The 16,003-nt window shown below is 34.6% G+C and overlaps 1 protein-coding gene and 1 pseudogene across 9 annotated transcripts in view; one reads left to right on the forward strand and one right to left on the reverse strand.

The window, feature by feature from the left end:
* The window catches only part of DOCK7 (dedicator of cytokinesis 7), a 185,493-nt gene that overhangs the window by 42,496 nt on the left and 126,994 nt on the right, over positions 1–16,003 (forward strand). For all 9 annotated transcript variants that reach the window (XM_061184108.1, XM_061184109.1, XM_061184110.1 and 6 more), the window contains 3 exons: positions 5,565–5,645; positions 7,745–7,910; positions 12,279–12,421. In XM_061184108.1, coding sequence (XP_061040091.1) covers positions 5,565–5,645; positions 7,745–7,910; positions 12,279–12,421 — 390 coding nt within the window. The remainder of the gene's footprint in view (positions 1–5,564; positions 5,646–7,744; positions 7,911–12,278; positions 12,422–16,003) is intronic.
* Positions 1,613–1,930, reverse strand: LOC133088527 (small ribosomal subunit protein eS26-like; annotated as a pseudogene).

Raw genomic sequence — 16,003 nt, forward strand, 5'->3', positions numbered from 1 at the left:
TTCAACTCAATATAATTTCTTTGAGAATCCTCTATATTATGTACAGCAGTAGTTTGTTCTTTTATTTTTATCATCATGTTTTACTTCATTGTCTGATTATAACACAGTTTATATATCCTGCTTAGATGAATAGATAGACCTTGGTAGACCATAGGGTTTTTTTTTTCCCCTAGTGTATATCTGGTTTTCACTTGGTTATTATGAATAAAGCTTCTGTGTACATTCTTTAACAAGTCTTTTGGTACATGAGTATACATGTGTTTGTGTTTGATATTGCTGGATAATAGTGTTGATATATGTTTAGCATAAATACATGTATCAGTTTCCCAGAGTGATTCAACCGTTTTCCACTCTTGCCAGCACTGCTATTTGATAGTCTTCTTAATTGTGGCCACTCTGGTTTTCACTGTGCAACCATCTTTATATACTTAGCGGTCATTGGTAGTCTGTTTGTGAAATGCCTGCTGAAATAATTTGCCCATATTTTTGTTGGGTTATTTTGGCTTTTTTATTATTGATTTATAGGAATTCTTAATCTATTCTGCATGTTATTTTTTTGTTGATTATTTGTATTCACATTTTTTGCCACTCTGTGCTTGCTTTCTCACAGAATGTTATCCTTTGATAAACCAAAGTTTATAGCTTACATGTTGTCTAATTTATCAACCTTTTTCTTTATGGCTATGTTATTTTGTGTTTTGTGTATGAAATTTTTGCCTCCCTCAAATTCAAAAATATATTCTCTTAAGTGATCCCTGGTAAGAGTAATTGTTTCACCTTACACATATAGTTTGGAGTGAAGTTGAGATGAAGATTAATCCCCCCCACATATGGATAACCAAATGACCCAGCACTATTTATTGAAAAGACTGCTTTTTTTCTCCTACTGCTTTTACAAAGTATCCCATGTCATAAATCAAGTGTTCATATGTATGAGCTTTTTCCCTGGAATCTTTTTTGGTTCAACTGGCCTGTTTGTCTTTAATTGGCACCAGTACCACACTGTTTTAATTATAGTAGTTTAGAGGCTTCCCTGGTGGCTCAGTGGTTAAGAATCCACCTGCCAGTGCAGGAGACACAGGTTCGATCCCTGGTCCGGGAAGCTCCCACATGCCGCAGAGCAACTAAGCCGGTGTACCACAACTACTGAGTCTGCATTCTAGCGCCCACGAGCCACAACTACTGAGCCCGTGCGCCACAACAACTGAAGCTTGCACACCCTAGAGCCCACACGCCACAACTACTGAGCCTGCATGCTGCAACTACTGGAGCCCATGCGCCAAGAGCCCGTGCTCTGCAACAAGAGAAGCCACCACAATGAGAAGCCTGTGCACCGCAACGAAGAGTAGCCCCCGCTCACTGCAATTAGAGAAAGCCTACGCGCAGCAACGAAGACCCAACGCAGCCAAAAAAAAAAAATTATTGTAGTTTATAAAAACAGTATATTTTTTTCTAGCTTTATTCTTCAAGATTGCCTTGGATGTTCTTTTTTCTTTTTCTTTTTTTTTTAAATAAAGTATGATTTCCATTTTATTGTCTTTTCAGAGAACAGTATTTCTTCAGTCTTTAAGGACTTAGCTCCTTATGTGGGCTTTGGTGGAAGTCATGGGGCAGCACCTGCAGGTCTAAATCAGGGTGGAGGTGTTCGGTCCTTCCGGGCTTCCCGAGAACGATTCCTGACTACCTTGCTGTGAATGGTACAACTCACGCAGTAATGTAGTTTCACGTGCAGCTTGGAAAGCACATAGGCATCGAAAACACTTGCTTCAGAAATGTCCCTGACGGCTTAGACCTCTACTATGTTCTGAATGATGAGCTTCTTAATGGCCTTGTCCTTGCGCAAGCATCGGGCACAGTTGGTACAGCGAACAGGCTACACGTGGCCGTGGCCCTTTTTGGCATGACCATTGTTCCTACTTTTCTTGGTCATCTTGGAAGTGAGGAGGTGAGAGAGGCTGGATGTTTTTGACCCTTTACATTTTTGTATAAATTTTTGCTTTGTCAGTCCCTCCATGCTCCCCCAATACAGGCATACTCTCTCTCAAGAAAGAGCTTGTTGAGATGTTAACTGAGATTGCGTTAAATATACTGATCAATTTGGAAAAGTTGACGTCTTTAAACTGTTGAGTTCTCCAGTCAATGAGCACAGTATGTTTTTAGGTCTTTTCTCCTATATCTTCCTGGTAATTTGATATTTTTGACCCTGTTATAAATGGTATCATTTAAAAATTTTCATTTTAAATTATATACAGAATTTCATTCGTCACTGGTGTAAAGAAATTCGGTTATCTTTTCTTTATAAACTTTTATTTATAGTTAGTAACATGCACAAGGTGTACACTTTCTTTAATTTTTACATACTTAACTCAGTTATGTAACCAACATCCAGATCAAGGTATAGAACATTACCCAACAGCCTTCTTTGTGCCCCTTCCTACTATGCTGACTTATCACCACGGATTAGTTTAACCTCTTTTTCTTCATAGAAAAGGAATCATATATATTCTTGTGTCTGACATTCTAAAGAATTATATGATTCATCATTTTTGCATGTAGCAATAGTTGGTTGTTTTTCACCCTGCATAGTATCTTGTTATATGCATATGACAGTTTGGCCATTCTAATAGTTGATGGACATTGGGGTTATTTCTAGCTTTTGGCTATTGTAAGTAATGCTGCTGTAAACATTCTTATATATGATTTTTGCATTTCTATTGAGTATATAGGTAGAAGTTGAATTACTGGATCATAGTGTATTTATAGCTTCAGTTTTAGTAGAAAGAACCAGTTTTCTGACGTGGTTAGTCCAAGTTTCAGTCTCATCAGCAGTGCTTGAGAATTTCATTTGCTCCATTTCCTTCTTAACACTTGATATCATCAGGTTTTATTGTATTTTACATTTTAATTTCCTTAATTTTATTTTATTATGTATTTTATTTCTGGTGCATTTGCAGAGTTATGTCAGTTTGGCTTTAATTTATAATTCCCTGATGTCTAAGAATTATTGGCCATTTGGATATTCTGTTTTGTGTAGTGCTTATTCAAATAGTAAGCTCATGTTTAACTTGTTTGTATACATAAAAAACACAAATTTTAAGTGTATAGGATACATAAGTTTTAAGTGAAAAAAATACAGTTGTGTAATCTTCATTTCATTGGATTGTTTTTATTTTATCAATTATTAGTTGTATTAATAATTTATTAATTTGTAAGAGTGCTTTATCCTCCACTCACTAATTTGAAGTATCAACTTTATTATGTGCTAAATTCTTGCATACACTTCATTTGGTTTCTGGACTTTTATCCTAGTTTATTTATATTTCTTTTCCTGAAACATTAAAAATTTTATAGGGGTAAAGTGAGACATTTTGGAGAAAAATGATAAGTAGAAATTACTGTATTGGCCACTTAATATTTTGTGAGTTGTCTTTTTTAATTGTAATTTTGTACTTTGATGTTTTATTAAATGGAGATGACTTTTAAGACTGATTGCTTTTATTAATAGTTTTGAGGTAAAATACACATAACATAAAATTTACCATCTTAATCGTTTTTATGTGTACAGTTCAGAATTAAGTATATTCAGATTATTGTGCAAACAATCTTTAGAAATTTTTATCTTGCCAACAAAACCTTAACCCTCTATACACATTAAGTAGCAGCTCTTCATTTCCCCTTCTCCCCAGCCCCTGCCAACCAGCATTTTGCTCTTTGTTTCTATGAATTTGTCTATTCTAGATACCTCATTTGAATGGAATAATACAGTATTTGTCTTTTTGTGACAGGCTTATTTCCCTTGGCGTAATGTCTTCAAGGTTCATCCAGGTCGTAGCATGTTTCAGAATTTTCTTCCTTTTAAGGCTGAATAATATTCCATGTGTATGTGTATACACAGACAGATACACACTATGTTTTGTTTACTCATTTTTTGATGGACACTTGAATTGCTTCTACCTTTTGGCTATTGTGAATAATGCTGCTATGAACATGGGTGTGTGAATATCTGTTTGAGTCCCTGCTTTCAATTCTATTGAATATGTACCCAGAAATAGGTTTTCTGAATTACATGATAATTCTATTTTTAACTTTTTGAGGAACCTCTGTACTGTCTTCTATAGCAGATTACGATTTTACACCATAAAAAGCACACAGGGGTTCCAGTTTTCCATATCCTTGCCAATGCTTGTTATTTGTTTGTTTGTTTATTTATTTAATTGTGGCCATCCTGATGGATGTAAGGTGATATCTCACTGTGGTTTTGATTTGCATTTCCCTAATGATTAGTGATGTTGAGCGTCTTTTTATATGCTTCTTAGACGTTTGTATGGCTTCTTTGGAGAAATGTCTATTCAAGTCCTTTGCCCATTTAAAAATCAGATTATTTGTTGTTTCGTTGTTGAGTTGTAGGATTTCTTTATCTGTTTTGGATATGAACTCCTTATCAATTATATGATTTGCAAATACTTTTTCTCATTCTGTGGGTTGCCTTTCACCCTGTTGATTGTGTTCTGTCATATACAAAAGTTTTAAATTTTGATGTAATCCAATTTAACTATTTTTACTTTTGTTGCCTTTGCTTTTTTGTGTGTCAAATCCAAGAATACATTACCAAATCCAATCACAGGAAGCTTTTCCTTTATTTTTTCTTCTAAGAGTTTAATAGTTTTAGGTTTATGTTTAGGTGTTTGATCCATTTTGAGTTAATATTTGTATATAATATAATATAAGGGTTCAACTTTATTCTTTTGCATTTGGATATTCAGGTTTCTTTTAATATCATTTGTTGAAAAAACTGTTCTTTCCCCATTGAATAGTCTTGGCACCCTTGTAGAAAATCTAACTATTTATAGTTTTCAGATTACAGATCTTTCACCTTTTTGGTTAATTCCTTAGTATTTTATTCTTTTTGATATTATTGTAAGTGGAATTTTTTTCTTAATTTCCTTTTTGAATTGCTCATTGCTAAGGTATAGAAATGCAACTGATTTTTGTGTGTTGATTTTGTATCCTGCAACTTTGCTGAATTTATTTATTCTAACAAGTTTCTGTGTGTGTGTGTGTGTGTGTGTGTGAAATATTAGAGTTTTCTATGTAAGAAATCATGTTGTCTGTGAATAGAGATAACTTAACTTCTTCCTTTTCAATTTGGATGTTTTTGTTTCTTTGTCTTGTCAAATTGCTCTGGCTCAGACTTCCAGTACTTTGTTGTATAGAATTGGCAAAAGTGAACATCCTTATCCTGTTCCTGATTCTAGAGGAAAAGCTTTTGGTTTTTCAGCATTGAATATGATGTTAAATGTGGACTTTTCATATATGGTCTTTATTATATTGAGGTAGCTTTCTTCTTTTCTAAGTTCGTTGAGTTTTTCTATCATGAAAGGGTGTTGAATTGTCCAGTTCTTTTTCCTGCATCAGTTAAGATGGTCATGTGGTTTTTTTCTCTTATTTTGTTAATGTGGTGTATTATGTTGATTGATTTTTGTATTTTGAACCATCCTTGCATTCCAGGCTGATTGCTTTTATTTTTAAGCTTAATTAATCTTTACTCTTTTTGTCTTTGACAGCTAGAAAAAGTGCTACAGCAAGGAGACATTGGAGAGTGTGCAGAACCATATATGATTTTCAAAGAAGCAGATGCCACCAAGGTAGAATGTCATGCCTCTTATTTCTACCACTTTCATAGTCATTAGCAGTCACTCTCCATTCTCCTCAGATCCCCAAACCCAACCCTAAACAACCTCTAATCTCCAAAATTATAATTTGGGAGAATACTATACAGAGCATATTAAAGAATTTTACTACTAATTCGTTTTTTTCTATTGGCCTACCCATTTTCTTTATTTCCTTCATTACCTAGCTTGAGTCATGTGGTATGCTATTCTTTAAAATCTCCCTCACCCCAAGCTAATAGATTCCTAAAGAATCAAATTAATTCAGTTTAATTCCTAAATAATGAAAAATTTCCTGTGTTTGCAAAATAGTGATTTTGATGGAACTTTTTCTAGCAAAGCAGAAGTATTCTGGGCCTCTGTCTAGCTGCAGATAATTAGGGAATATGGTAAAAATAGAAAATACAATCTCCATTTTGCCATCAGATAACTAATTTCTAGAATTTGGATAAACTTATAAAGCAAAAATAATTGGTGAACAATCGGTACCAAATTCCAGATACCCTGAGTTAGTTATAAGAATAACAGGTGAGGACTTCCCTGGTGGCGCAGTGGTTAAGAATCCACCTGCCAATGCAGGGGACACGGGTTCGAGCCTTGGTCCGGGAAGATCCTACATGCCGTGGAGCAGCTAAGCCCATGTGCCACAACTACTGAGCCTGTGCTCTAGAGCCTGCGAGCCTCAACTACTGAGCCTGTGTGCTGCAACTCCTGAAGCCCGCGCGCCTAGAGCACGTGCTCTGCAATAAGAGAAGCCACCGCACCGCAACGAAGAGTAGTCCCCGCTCTTCGCAACTAGAGAAAGCCCGCGCGCAGCAACAAAGACCCAATGCAGCCAAAAAAAAAAAAAGCATAACAGGTGATTTTTGGATCTTTGAACACATGATTTAATATGTCAAACAGCCAGGAGAGGTGTGCTTGAGGAGTATTGGACAAATCACCACAATCTAGAAAATGTTTTGCTTTCTATTTTTCTGAGATTTGGAACAAGAATTGAGCGTTTTCTGCTAATATGGGTACATTGGAGCACATGATATACTCTGATTCCTGGATATCTGGTTGAAATTAGGGTTAAAGTATTCTGGCTTTCCCCAGGTCGTCATTTTACAAATTAAATTGCTCTGTTATATGAAGCTCATAGGTGTATAATTGCAGCTTATTTCACTCTTCTCTTACGTATTTACATGCTTGATAAGGGTCCTTAATTCTCTTTAAGTACTCTTAAAGCAAGAACCTATTTTGAAGGTATAATAGATATATTTTATCAGTAAACAGTCCTACCATTTAGCTATTTCTTCATCTTTTCTCAGTCCTGAGTCCCAAGGTAGGACACTGCCATTCGAGTATACCTTACCAATACCCTATATGGAAATAGTATGTGAGATATTTTAGTGTAGGTTTTCACCCTTGGACCATTGGTTGGCTATTGCAGGCTACCTTAGTGTTTGTTTCAAGGATAGCCTTAAAGTTGAGCCAGCCTCGGGATGTCTTCCAGATAAACACGTGCTATTTGGATCATTAGTCTTTTTCCAGGGTTTAGTCCTCTTGTCATACTTTTTTTGTTTCCTTCTTTTATTACAACTCTGGGCTTATTTATGGTTTATTTGTGACCCCCAGTCCCACCTCATAGTTGTCATAAGTTAGTGATTATGTCAGAATGGCCCAACTGCTTCCATCTTTTTTAGAAAAATAAAATTTAGTAAGTCATAACCTAGAATATTTTGTGGTTGGCAGTTGATGTCTAGAACCTGTTGTTTAGGTTATGTTTCCTTTCATAAAATAGTACTTTTAGTACATAAACATGTTTGACACTTGCTGTCCTTTCTTTTCTCCCAACATAAGATCATCACAAACAGAAATTTTAAAGACTTTCACATACATTTGTAGAACTGGTTGAGGTTGCTTAGTAAAGATAATATACTGTTAATTGATCTCTGAAAGGTACAGATTGTTTTTCCATCTTTGCTGAGAATTGAGAATTCTTAACCTTTATATTTTCCTTTATATATTATGAAATAGCCTTTAATTCATTTCTTTGAACGTAATCATATAATGTATAAAGTTTTGTTTTGCAGAATAAGGAAAAATTGGAGAAGCTGAAAAGTCAAGCTGATCAGTTTTGCCAAAGACTTGGGAAGTATCGCATGCCTTTTGCTTGGACTGCAATCCATTTAATGAATATTGTTAGCAGTGCTGGGAGTTTGGAAAGAGATTCTACAGAGGTAGAAATAAGCACTGGAGGTGAGAATGTTTTATATAAAATATTTCTACATGTATAATTTTTTTCTTTTTCTTATATAATCTTGTTTTATTTGTAAGCTTTGCAATGTAGTGAGACACTAAAAGGGTTTTCTTTTTTTCCTTTAACGGGTTTATTGAGATGTAATTCACATACGTACAGTTTGCCCATTTAAGGTGTATAATTCAATGTTTTTTGTTATATTCGTAAGGTTCAGCAACTGTCACCACAATCTAATTTTAGAACACTTTCATACTCCTTAGTGGTCACTCTTCTCCCCAAGTCCCCAGACCTAACCAACCTGTAATTTATTTATTCATTCTGTATGGATTTGTCTATGCCAGACATTTCATATTAATAGAATTATACAATGTGTAGTCTTTTGTGAGTATCTTCTTTCACTTAGCATAATGTTTGAAAGGTTCACGCATGTTGTTACATCTGGGTATAGTCCATTTTGAGTTAATTTTTGTACATGGTAAGAGGTAAGGGTCCAACTTCATTCTTTTTACGTAGATATCTAGTTGTCCCAACACCATTTGCTGAAAAGGCTATTCTTTCCCTATTGAATGGTCTTGGCACTCTTGTTGAAAATCAGTTGACCGTAGATATATGGTTTTATTTCTGGACTCTCAGTTCTGTTCCATTGATGTATATGCTTATGCTAGTACTATACTATCTTTATTATTTTAGCTTTGCAGTAAGTTTTGAAATTGGGAATAGTGGGTCCTCCAATTTTTTTTCAAGATTATTTTGACTATTTTGAGCTCTTGCATTTTCATAAGAAGTTTAGGGTCAGCTGATAATTTCTGCACAAAGGCAGCTGGAATTTTGATAGGAATTACATTGATTTGGTAGATCAATTTGTGGAGTGTTGCCCTCATAACAATATTAAGTCTTCCAATCCGTGGAATGTTTTTCCATTTATTTAGATATTAAAAATTTATTTAAACAATGTTTTGTAGTTTTAAGTGTACAAGTCTTGCCCCTCTCTTGTTAAATGTGCATCCCAGTATTTCATTGGTTTTTGATGCTATTTTAAATGGATTGTTTTCTTAATTTCATTTTCATAATGTTCATTTTTAATGATAGAAATACAATTGGCTTTTGAATATTGATCTTGTACTTTGAAACATTTTTGAATGTGTTTATTAATTCTAATTTTTTTTTTTCCTTTCTGGATTCTTTAGGATTTTCCATGTACAAGATCATGTCATCTGCAAATCAAAATAGGTTTACTTTTTTTTTTTCCCATCTGGATGTCTTTATTTATTTTTCTTTTCTAATTATCTTGACTAGAACCTCCTGTACAGTATTAAAAAAAATGGCAAGAGTGGATATCCTCATCTTGTTCCTGACCTTAGGGGGAAGGCATTCGGTCTTTCACTATCAAGTATGATGTTTGCTGTAGGTTTTTCATAGACGTAATGTAGTAGTTTGAGGAAGTTCCCTTCTATTCCTAACTTTTTGAGTGTTTTTGTCATGGAAGGATATTGGATTTTGTAAAATGCATTCTTTGAGTTTATTGAGATGATTTGTATGGTTTTTTGCCCTGTAGTCTTTTAGTATGCTGTATTGCATTAATTGATTGGTTTTAGATGTTAAACTAATCTTACATTTCTGGGAGAAGTCTCACTTGGTCATGGTATATAATTTTTTAATATGTGTTGTTAGTCTGTTTCCTAGTATTTTGTTTAGTATTTTTGCTTCTATATTCCTAAGGGATATTGGTCTGTAGTTTTTCTTCCTTGTAATATCTCTGTCTGGTATTGGTATCAGGGTAATACTGGCCTCATTGAAAATGAGTTGTGATTTTTTCCTTCTGATTTTTGGAAGAATTTGTAAACAGTTGGTATTAATTTTTCATTGGAAGTTTGGAAGAATTCACTAGTGAAGCCACCTTGGCTTGGTCTTTTCTTTGTGGTAAGTATTTTCATTACTAATTAGATCTCTTGTTATAGATCTATTCATATTTTCTCTCTCATCTTGAGTCAGTTTCAGTACTGTGTATCTTTCTAGAAATGTGTTCATTTCATCTAAATTATCTAATTGTTATCTAACTGTTGACCTACAGTTATTCATAGTATCGCAGTATAATCCTTTTTCTCTCTAAGGTCTGTAGCGATGATTTTAGTAATTTGAGTCCTGTCTGTGTATTTTTTTTTTAATAAATTTATTTATTTATTTAATTTATTTTTGGCTGCATGGGGTCTTTGTTGCTGTGTACGGGCTTTCTCCAGTTGTGGCGAGCGGGGGCTACTCTTTGTTGCGGTGCGCGGGCTTCTCATTTTGGTGGCTTCTTTTGTTGTGGAGCACAGGCTCTAGGCACGCAGGCTTCAGTAGTTGCGGCACGCAGGCTCAGTAGTTGTGGCGCATGGGCTTAGTTGCTCCGCAGCATGTGGGATCTTCCTGGACGAGGGCTCGAACCCATGTCCCCTGTATTGGCAGGTGGATTCTTAACCACTGCACCACCAGGGAAGTCCCCTGTCTATGTATTTTTTTCTTCATTAGTTTAACTAAAGTTTTAAAAATTTTATCTTTTTGAAGAATCAGTTTTTGGTTTCATTGATTTTTTTTCTATTGTTTTCCTAGTTTCTATTTCATTTATTTCCACTTAGCTGTTGTCTTTTTTGGTATCCTTTTTTTTTTTTTTTTTTTTTAACATCTTTACTGGAGTATTGCTTTACAGTGGTGTGTTAGTTTCTGCTGTATAACAAAATGAATCAGCTGTATATCCCCATATCTCCTCCCTCTTGCATCTCCCTCCCCCCCTCCCTATCCCACCCCTCTAGGTGGACACAAAGCACCGAGCTGATCTCCCTGTGCTATGCAGCTGCTTCCCACTAGCTATCTATTTTACATTTGGTAGTGTATATATGTCCATGCCACTCTCTCACTTTGTCCCAGCTTACCCTTCCCCCTCCCTGTGTCCTCAAGTCCATTCTCTAAATCTGCGTCTTTATTCCTGTCCTGCCCATAGGTTCTTCAGAACCAGTTTTTTTTTTTTTTTTTTTTAGATTCCATATATATGTGTTAGCATACAGTATTTATTTTTCTCTTTCTGACTTACTTCACTCTGTATGACAGTCTCTAGGTCCATCCACCTCACTACAAATAACTCAATTTCATTTCTTTTTATGGCTGAGTAATATTGCATTATATATATGTGCCACATCTTCTTTATCCATTCATCTGTCGATGGACACTTAGGTTGCTTCCATGTCCTGGCTATTGTAAATAGAGCTGCAGTGAACATTGTGGTACATGACTCTTTTTGAATTATGGTTTTCTCAGGGTATATGCCCAGTAGTGGGATTGCTGGGTCATATGGTAATTCTATTTTTAGTTTTTTAAGGAACCTCTATACTGTTCTCCATAGTGGCTGTATCAATTTACATTCCCTTGGTATCCTTTCTAATGCTTGCTTTGGGTTTAGTTTTCTCTTCTTTTTCTGGTTTCTTAAGATGTAAGCTTAAGTTACTGATTTGAGATCTTTCTTTTTTTTAATATAAACATTCACAGCTATAAATTTCCCTCTGAGAACTTCTTTAGTGATATATCATATGTTTGGGGATTTTGCATTTTCATTTTCCTATATCTTAAATGTTTTTAAATTTCCCTTTTTATTTCCTCTTTTGTCCATTGGTTATTCAGAAGTGTGCTGTTTAACTTCCACATGCTTATGAATTTCTCAAATTTTCTTCTTTTATTGATTTATAGCTTAATTCCATTGTTCTTGGAAAACATATTTTATATGATTTGAATCCCTTTGAATTTATTGTATTTTGTTCTATGGCTTATTATATAGTTTGTCTTGGAGAATTTCCTGTGTGTGCTTGAGAAGAATGTGTATTCTGCTTTTGCTTAGTGGCGTATTCTATAGATGCCTGTTAGGTCTAGCTTGTTTATAGTTTTATTTGTTTTCTACAACATAGTTGCTCTGTTGGTTTTGAATTATAGGGTTATCTTGCAAAGACTTTGAATGCAAGTTATCTTAAATTCTTTTTCAAACTCAAGTGCTGAGACTGAGGGACCATTATATGGTGACCAAAATTTGCATTGTGTGCATATTTCCTAGTAAATACATAGTTCCTCTGTAGCTGTTCTTCATAGCTTATATAGGGTTATATGCATAATCTTTGTGTGGTAGAGACTTATTTTACACTGGAGAAGTTTTTAAAGAGAACCTGAAGATTTAGGTTTAATGCTTCCTTACAGATCTCCCCAGAAGTGAAATTCTTCTACTGTAGTCAGTATTGCTGAGGGGATAATTTTCAACTTTAGTGGATATTTTCCTGTGTTTGGAAGACTGCTTTAAAACACCTTTTAAATATTATGGAAATGAATATCTTACTTTTTTTCCTTGGTAGAACGAAAGGGGTCTTGGTCAGAGAGGAGGAATTCTAGTCTGGTTGGCAGAAGATCACTTGAAAGGACAACAAGTGGAGATGATTCTTGTAACTTGACCAGCTTTCGACCTGCTACTCTCACAGTGACAAATTTTTTTAAGCAGGTATTGTTCTGTCATGGAGGAATGCTAGGGGGCTATTCGTACTTAAATTTCTTGTGATTTCAGAAAAATCATAATTTTCCATGTAGTACATGTACATGTAGTAATTGATTGTGATTTTAACAAGTTAAAAAAATTAAGAATAAAAATAAAAAATATAAGAAAAAATAATATTATAACTGTTTTTTCATCATTATATTTATTTAAATGTTGGCATTGATTAGTAATGCTTCCAAATCAATCATCCACATCTGTATCCTATTTCTTAATTTTAATATTTTAACTTTTCTTAAGCATTGATATTTTATGGATTTTCTTAGAGTAGGTGTGTGGTTACATCTGTCTTCCCCACTCAAGTTGTTTTTGACCTAACATACCACATCCATGGTATATGGAATAGAAATTTCAGGCTCTAGTAGTGCATTTTTGTGCTAAAATTATTTTTATAGGTGAGTTTACAGGTCCAAAAAGTTCTTGATCAAAGATACTTTGTTCTTTGCAAGTATATTTCCTGTACTTGAGTCAAATCAGTAGTTTTCAAGTGCTGGTCATGATCCAATAATGGTAATGGAAATTTAGTAGATAACACCCAGCTTAAAAAAAACAAACAAACCAGTAGAATAGAAAAATACTAGTGCATTGCACTTAGTGAAGTTAAATATTGCTTCAGTAGGCTTTTTTCCCTCCAATTTTTGTGTGCGTGCATACCTGTCTATACGTGCATACATGGTGTATGTGCTACTGGATTTTGTTGTAGAATGAATTTTATACTCTGAATCAGGATCAGAAAATTTTGAAAGTCTGTCTAAAGTAACCAGAGGACCAGAACATTTTAAGGATGGAAGAAAATCTGTATTAGTGTGATAAACTGGAGAAGGGTACTATGCATGTATTTTGGAGCAGATTAAAGGAAAATGCTAAGTATTGCCTCAAAATTCCTCCTTCTGTGGTGTTATTCTAAATAAGAGGAGAAAATCCTGGCCTAGTGACACCTTATAACTTGAGAGGGCAAAGTGTTTAGGGCAGGATGTGTTATGATTTGACAGCTAGCTGTCTAGTATAATGCTACAGTTATATATCAGTAGCACTTACAGGCAGCTGCTCTGAGAGACTCAAATGGAAAATAAAGCAGGTGAGAAGGGTCTGAAGTGGTAAGGGTCTTTTTATTATGGATAATAGTGCAAGAAAGAATCTAGAAAAGGCCACAGTGTTACTTGGATGAGGTGATAGGCCACATTTAGCTATGGAAACAGGGCAGTAGATTTACTTGTTACAGTGACACAACCTTGTAGCTGTAACATTTCTCTCTCTCTCTCTCTCTCTCTCTCTCTGTCTTCAGCTGGTATATCACTTCTGCCACTATTTCCACAGCTTTTTTTTTTTTTTTCTTCAGCCTGTTTTATTATTGAACTAGTATTATAAACTTAAATCAATAAGTCATCCATCCACCCACCCACCTGTTTATTCAACAGATATTTTGTGAGCATTCATCATGTACTGAACACTGTTGGAGACTGGTAACTGGAACAAAGTGATTGTGAAAACTTAAAAAAAGATGATTGCTGGAAATATGGAGCAATGGAAAGTATTTACACTTGACTTTTGTACAGTTCTATAATTTTTTAACTATTAACATATATGATTTTTATAAGTATTTTTAAATACCTAGGATATTATGCATCAGGCAAGTGCATATTAAGTAAAAAGCAGAGATTACAATTTTAATAAAGTAGAATTCAAGGTACAATTTCTCCTAAATGAGATACAGAAGGCAGGTTATTTATTTACTTATTTATTTGTTTGTTTGTTTGGCTGTGCCAGGTCTTAGTTGTGGCATGCAGGATCTTCATTGCAGCATGTGGAATCTTCTGTTGTGATGCACAGGCTCTTTGGTGCAGTGTGGACTTCTCTATAGTTGTGGCACGCGAGCTCTAGAACGTGCAGGCTCAGTAGTTGCGGCATACGGACCTAGTTGCCCCATGGCATGTGGGATCCTAGTTCCCCAACTAGGGATCGAACCCTTGTCCCCTGCATTGGAAGGCGGATTCTTAACCACTGGACCACCAGGGAAGTCCCCAGGTTTTTTTTTTTTTTTTAACGAGAGATTACTGTCCACGATTGGGATATAGTAATCAGGAGTGTTTATGTACAGATTTGAAATGTGTCAGGCCAAAATTATTGGAAATACATAGAGATTTAAAAACAAAGATTAAATCCATACATTAGTTTTAAAGACATTTGTTCTATTTGTTGACATGTATAGAAGTTATCTGTTGCTTCAGGAGTACATAGCAGTACATGCAGTGTGGAGGGATGAGTGTCAGCTAGGCTTATTCACATGTTTGGAGATTGACTGGGGTCAACTGATCTAGACTGACTTCTGCTGGGAAAACTGAAATGATTCAGACCTTTTCCATGTCTCTCAGCTTCCACTCTTATCCTCTAGCAGGCCAGCTTGGTCATGTTGTTATAGCAGTGACAGAAGTTCCAGAGAGGGGGCAAGCTTACTTATGCAAATGCTTTTCAAGTCTCTGTATCATGTTTGCTTACTGATTAGAACAAGTCTCCTGGCCAAGCCTAGGGGAAAGAATTGTGTCCCACCCAACAAAAGGCATGGAAACAGACAGGGAGTAAAGAATGGAGACCATTAATATAATCAATTTAACAAGTGAAGGAGACAGAAATAATTGAATCTTGAGATAATCTGAATGTATTCTAAATAAGGACCATTTGAAGATCTGTATTCATTTCTGTACTCAAAAGGAGAGAATATGCTCTTTTAGCAACTGATGGAACATTTACAATAATTAATTGTATATTAGGTCACTGAAAAAATCTTCTTGAAGTCAGATTCTCTAACTATAACTCAGTAAAACTAAAAACCATTTATAAAAGTATTGACAAAAATCTCCAACCACTTAGAAGATAAAAATCACTTTTTAAAATAATGACATAAAAGAAGATCAGTTCTGTATCCTGTTTAGAATACAATTGTGAACAAATGAGATCTGGGTCAAGGTGAGCTCACAATAATAAAGGAGGCTTAAATATGTTTATTACCAAATAGGATAAAAAGACAGTATATGAATTACGCATTAAAAATAATAAGATGTCAAATGCAGGAGGTTTGGATTAATAAAATGTAAAGACTGACTTTTGAATAAAAGAATAAAATCAATCTCTACCTATTTTAACTGTAAGAAAAAATATTACATTAAATTGAGAATTCTTTGTTAATTGGACATGGTTCGGTTTTTTGTCTCTTTTCCCCCATTGATTGAGGTCTTTTTAGAGTTTTCTTTCTGGTCTTATTATCAGGATAGTCGTCTTGTTTTTTTTAGGAGTAGTTTTTTGTTGTTACTTCTTTCTTTTCTTTTTCAAATGTAACCAGTGCTCTATATTTTGCATTTAAAAAATTTGGTGATATAAAGTTGAAAAGACAAATGAAAACTCAAGTGTAACAAATTTATGAGTGTCATATATATATATATATATATATATATATATATACACACACACACACACACATACATACATATATATGTCTGTTTTCTGTCTATATTCTTGTTTTCTTCTCTTTATCTC

The sequence above is a fragment of the Eubalaena glacialis genome, chromosome 3, assembly GCF_028564815.1.
Source record: "Eubalaena glacialis isolate mEubGla1 chromosome 3, mEubGla1.1.hap2.+ XY, whole genome shotgun sequence".
Taxonomy (NCBI): Eukaryota; Metazoa; Chordata; class Mammalia; order Artiodactyla; family Balaenidae; genus Eubalaena; species Eubalaena glacialis.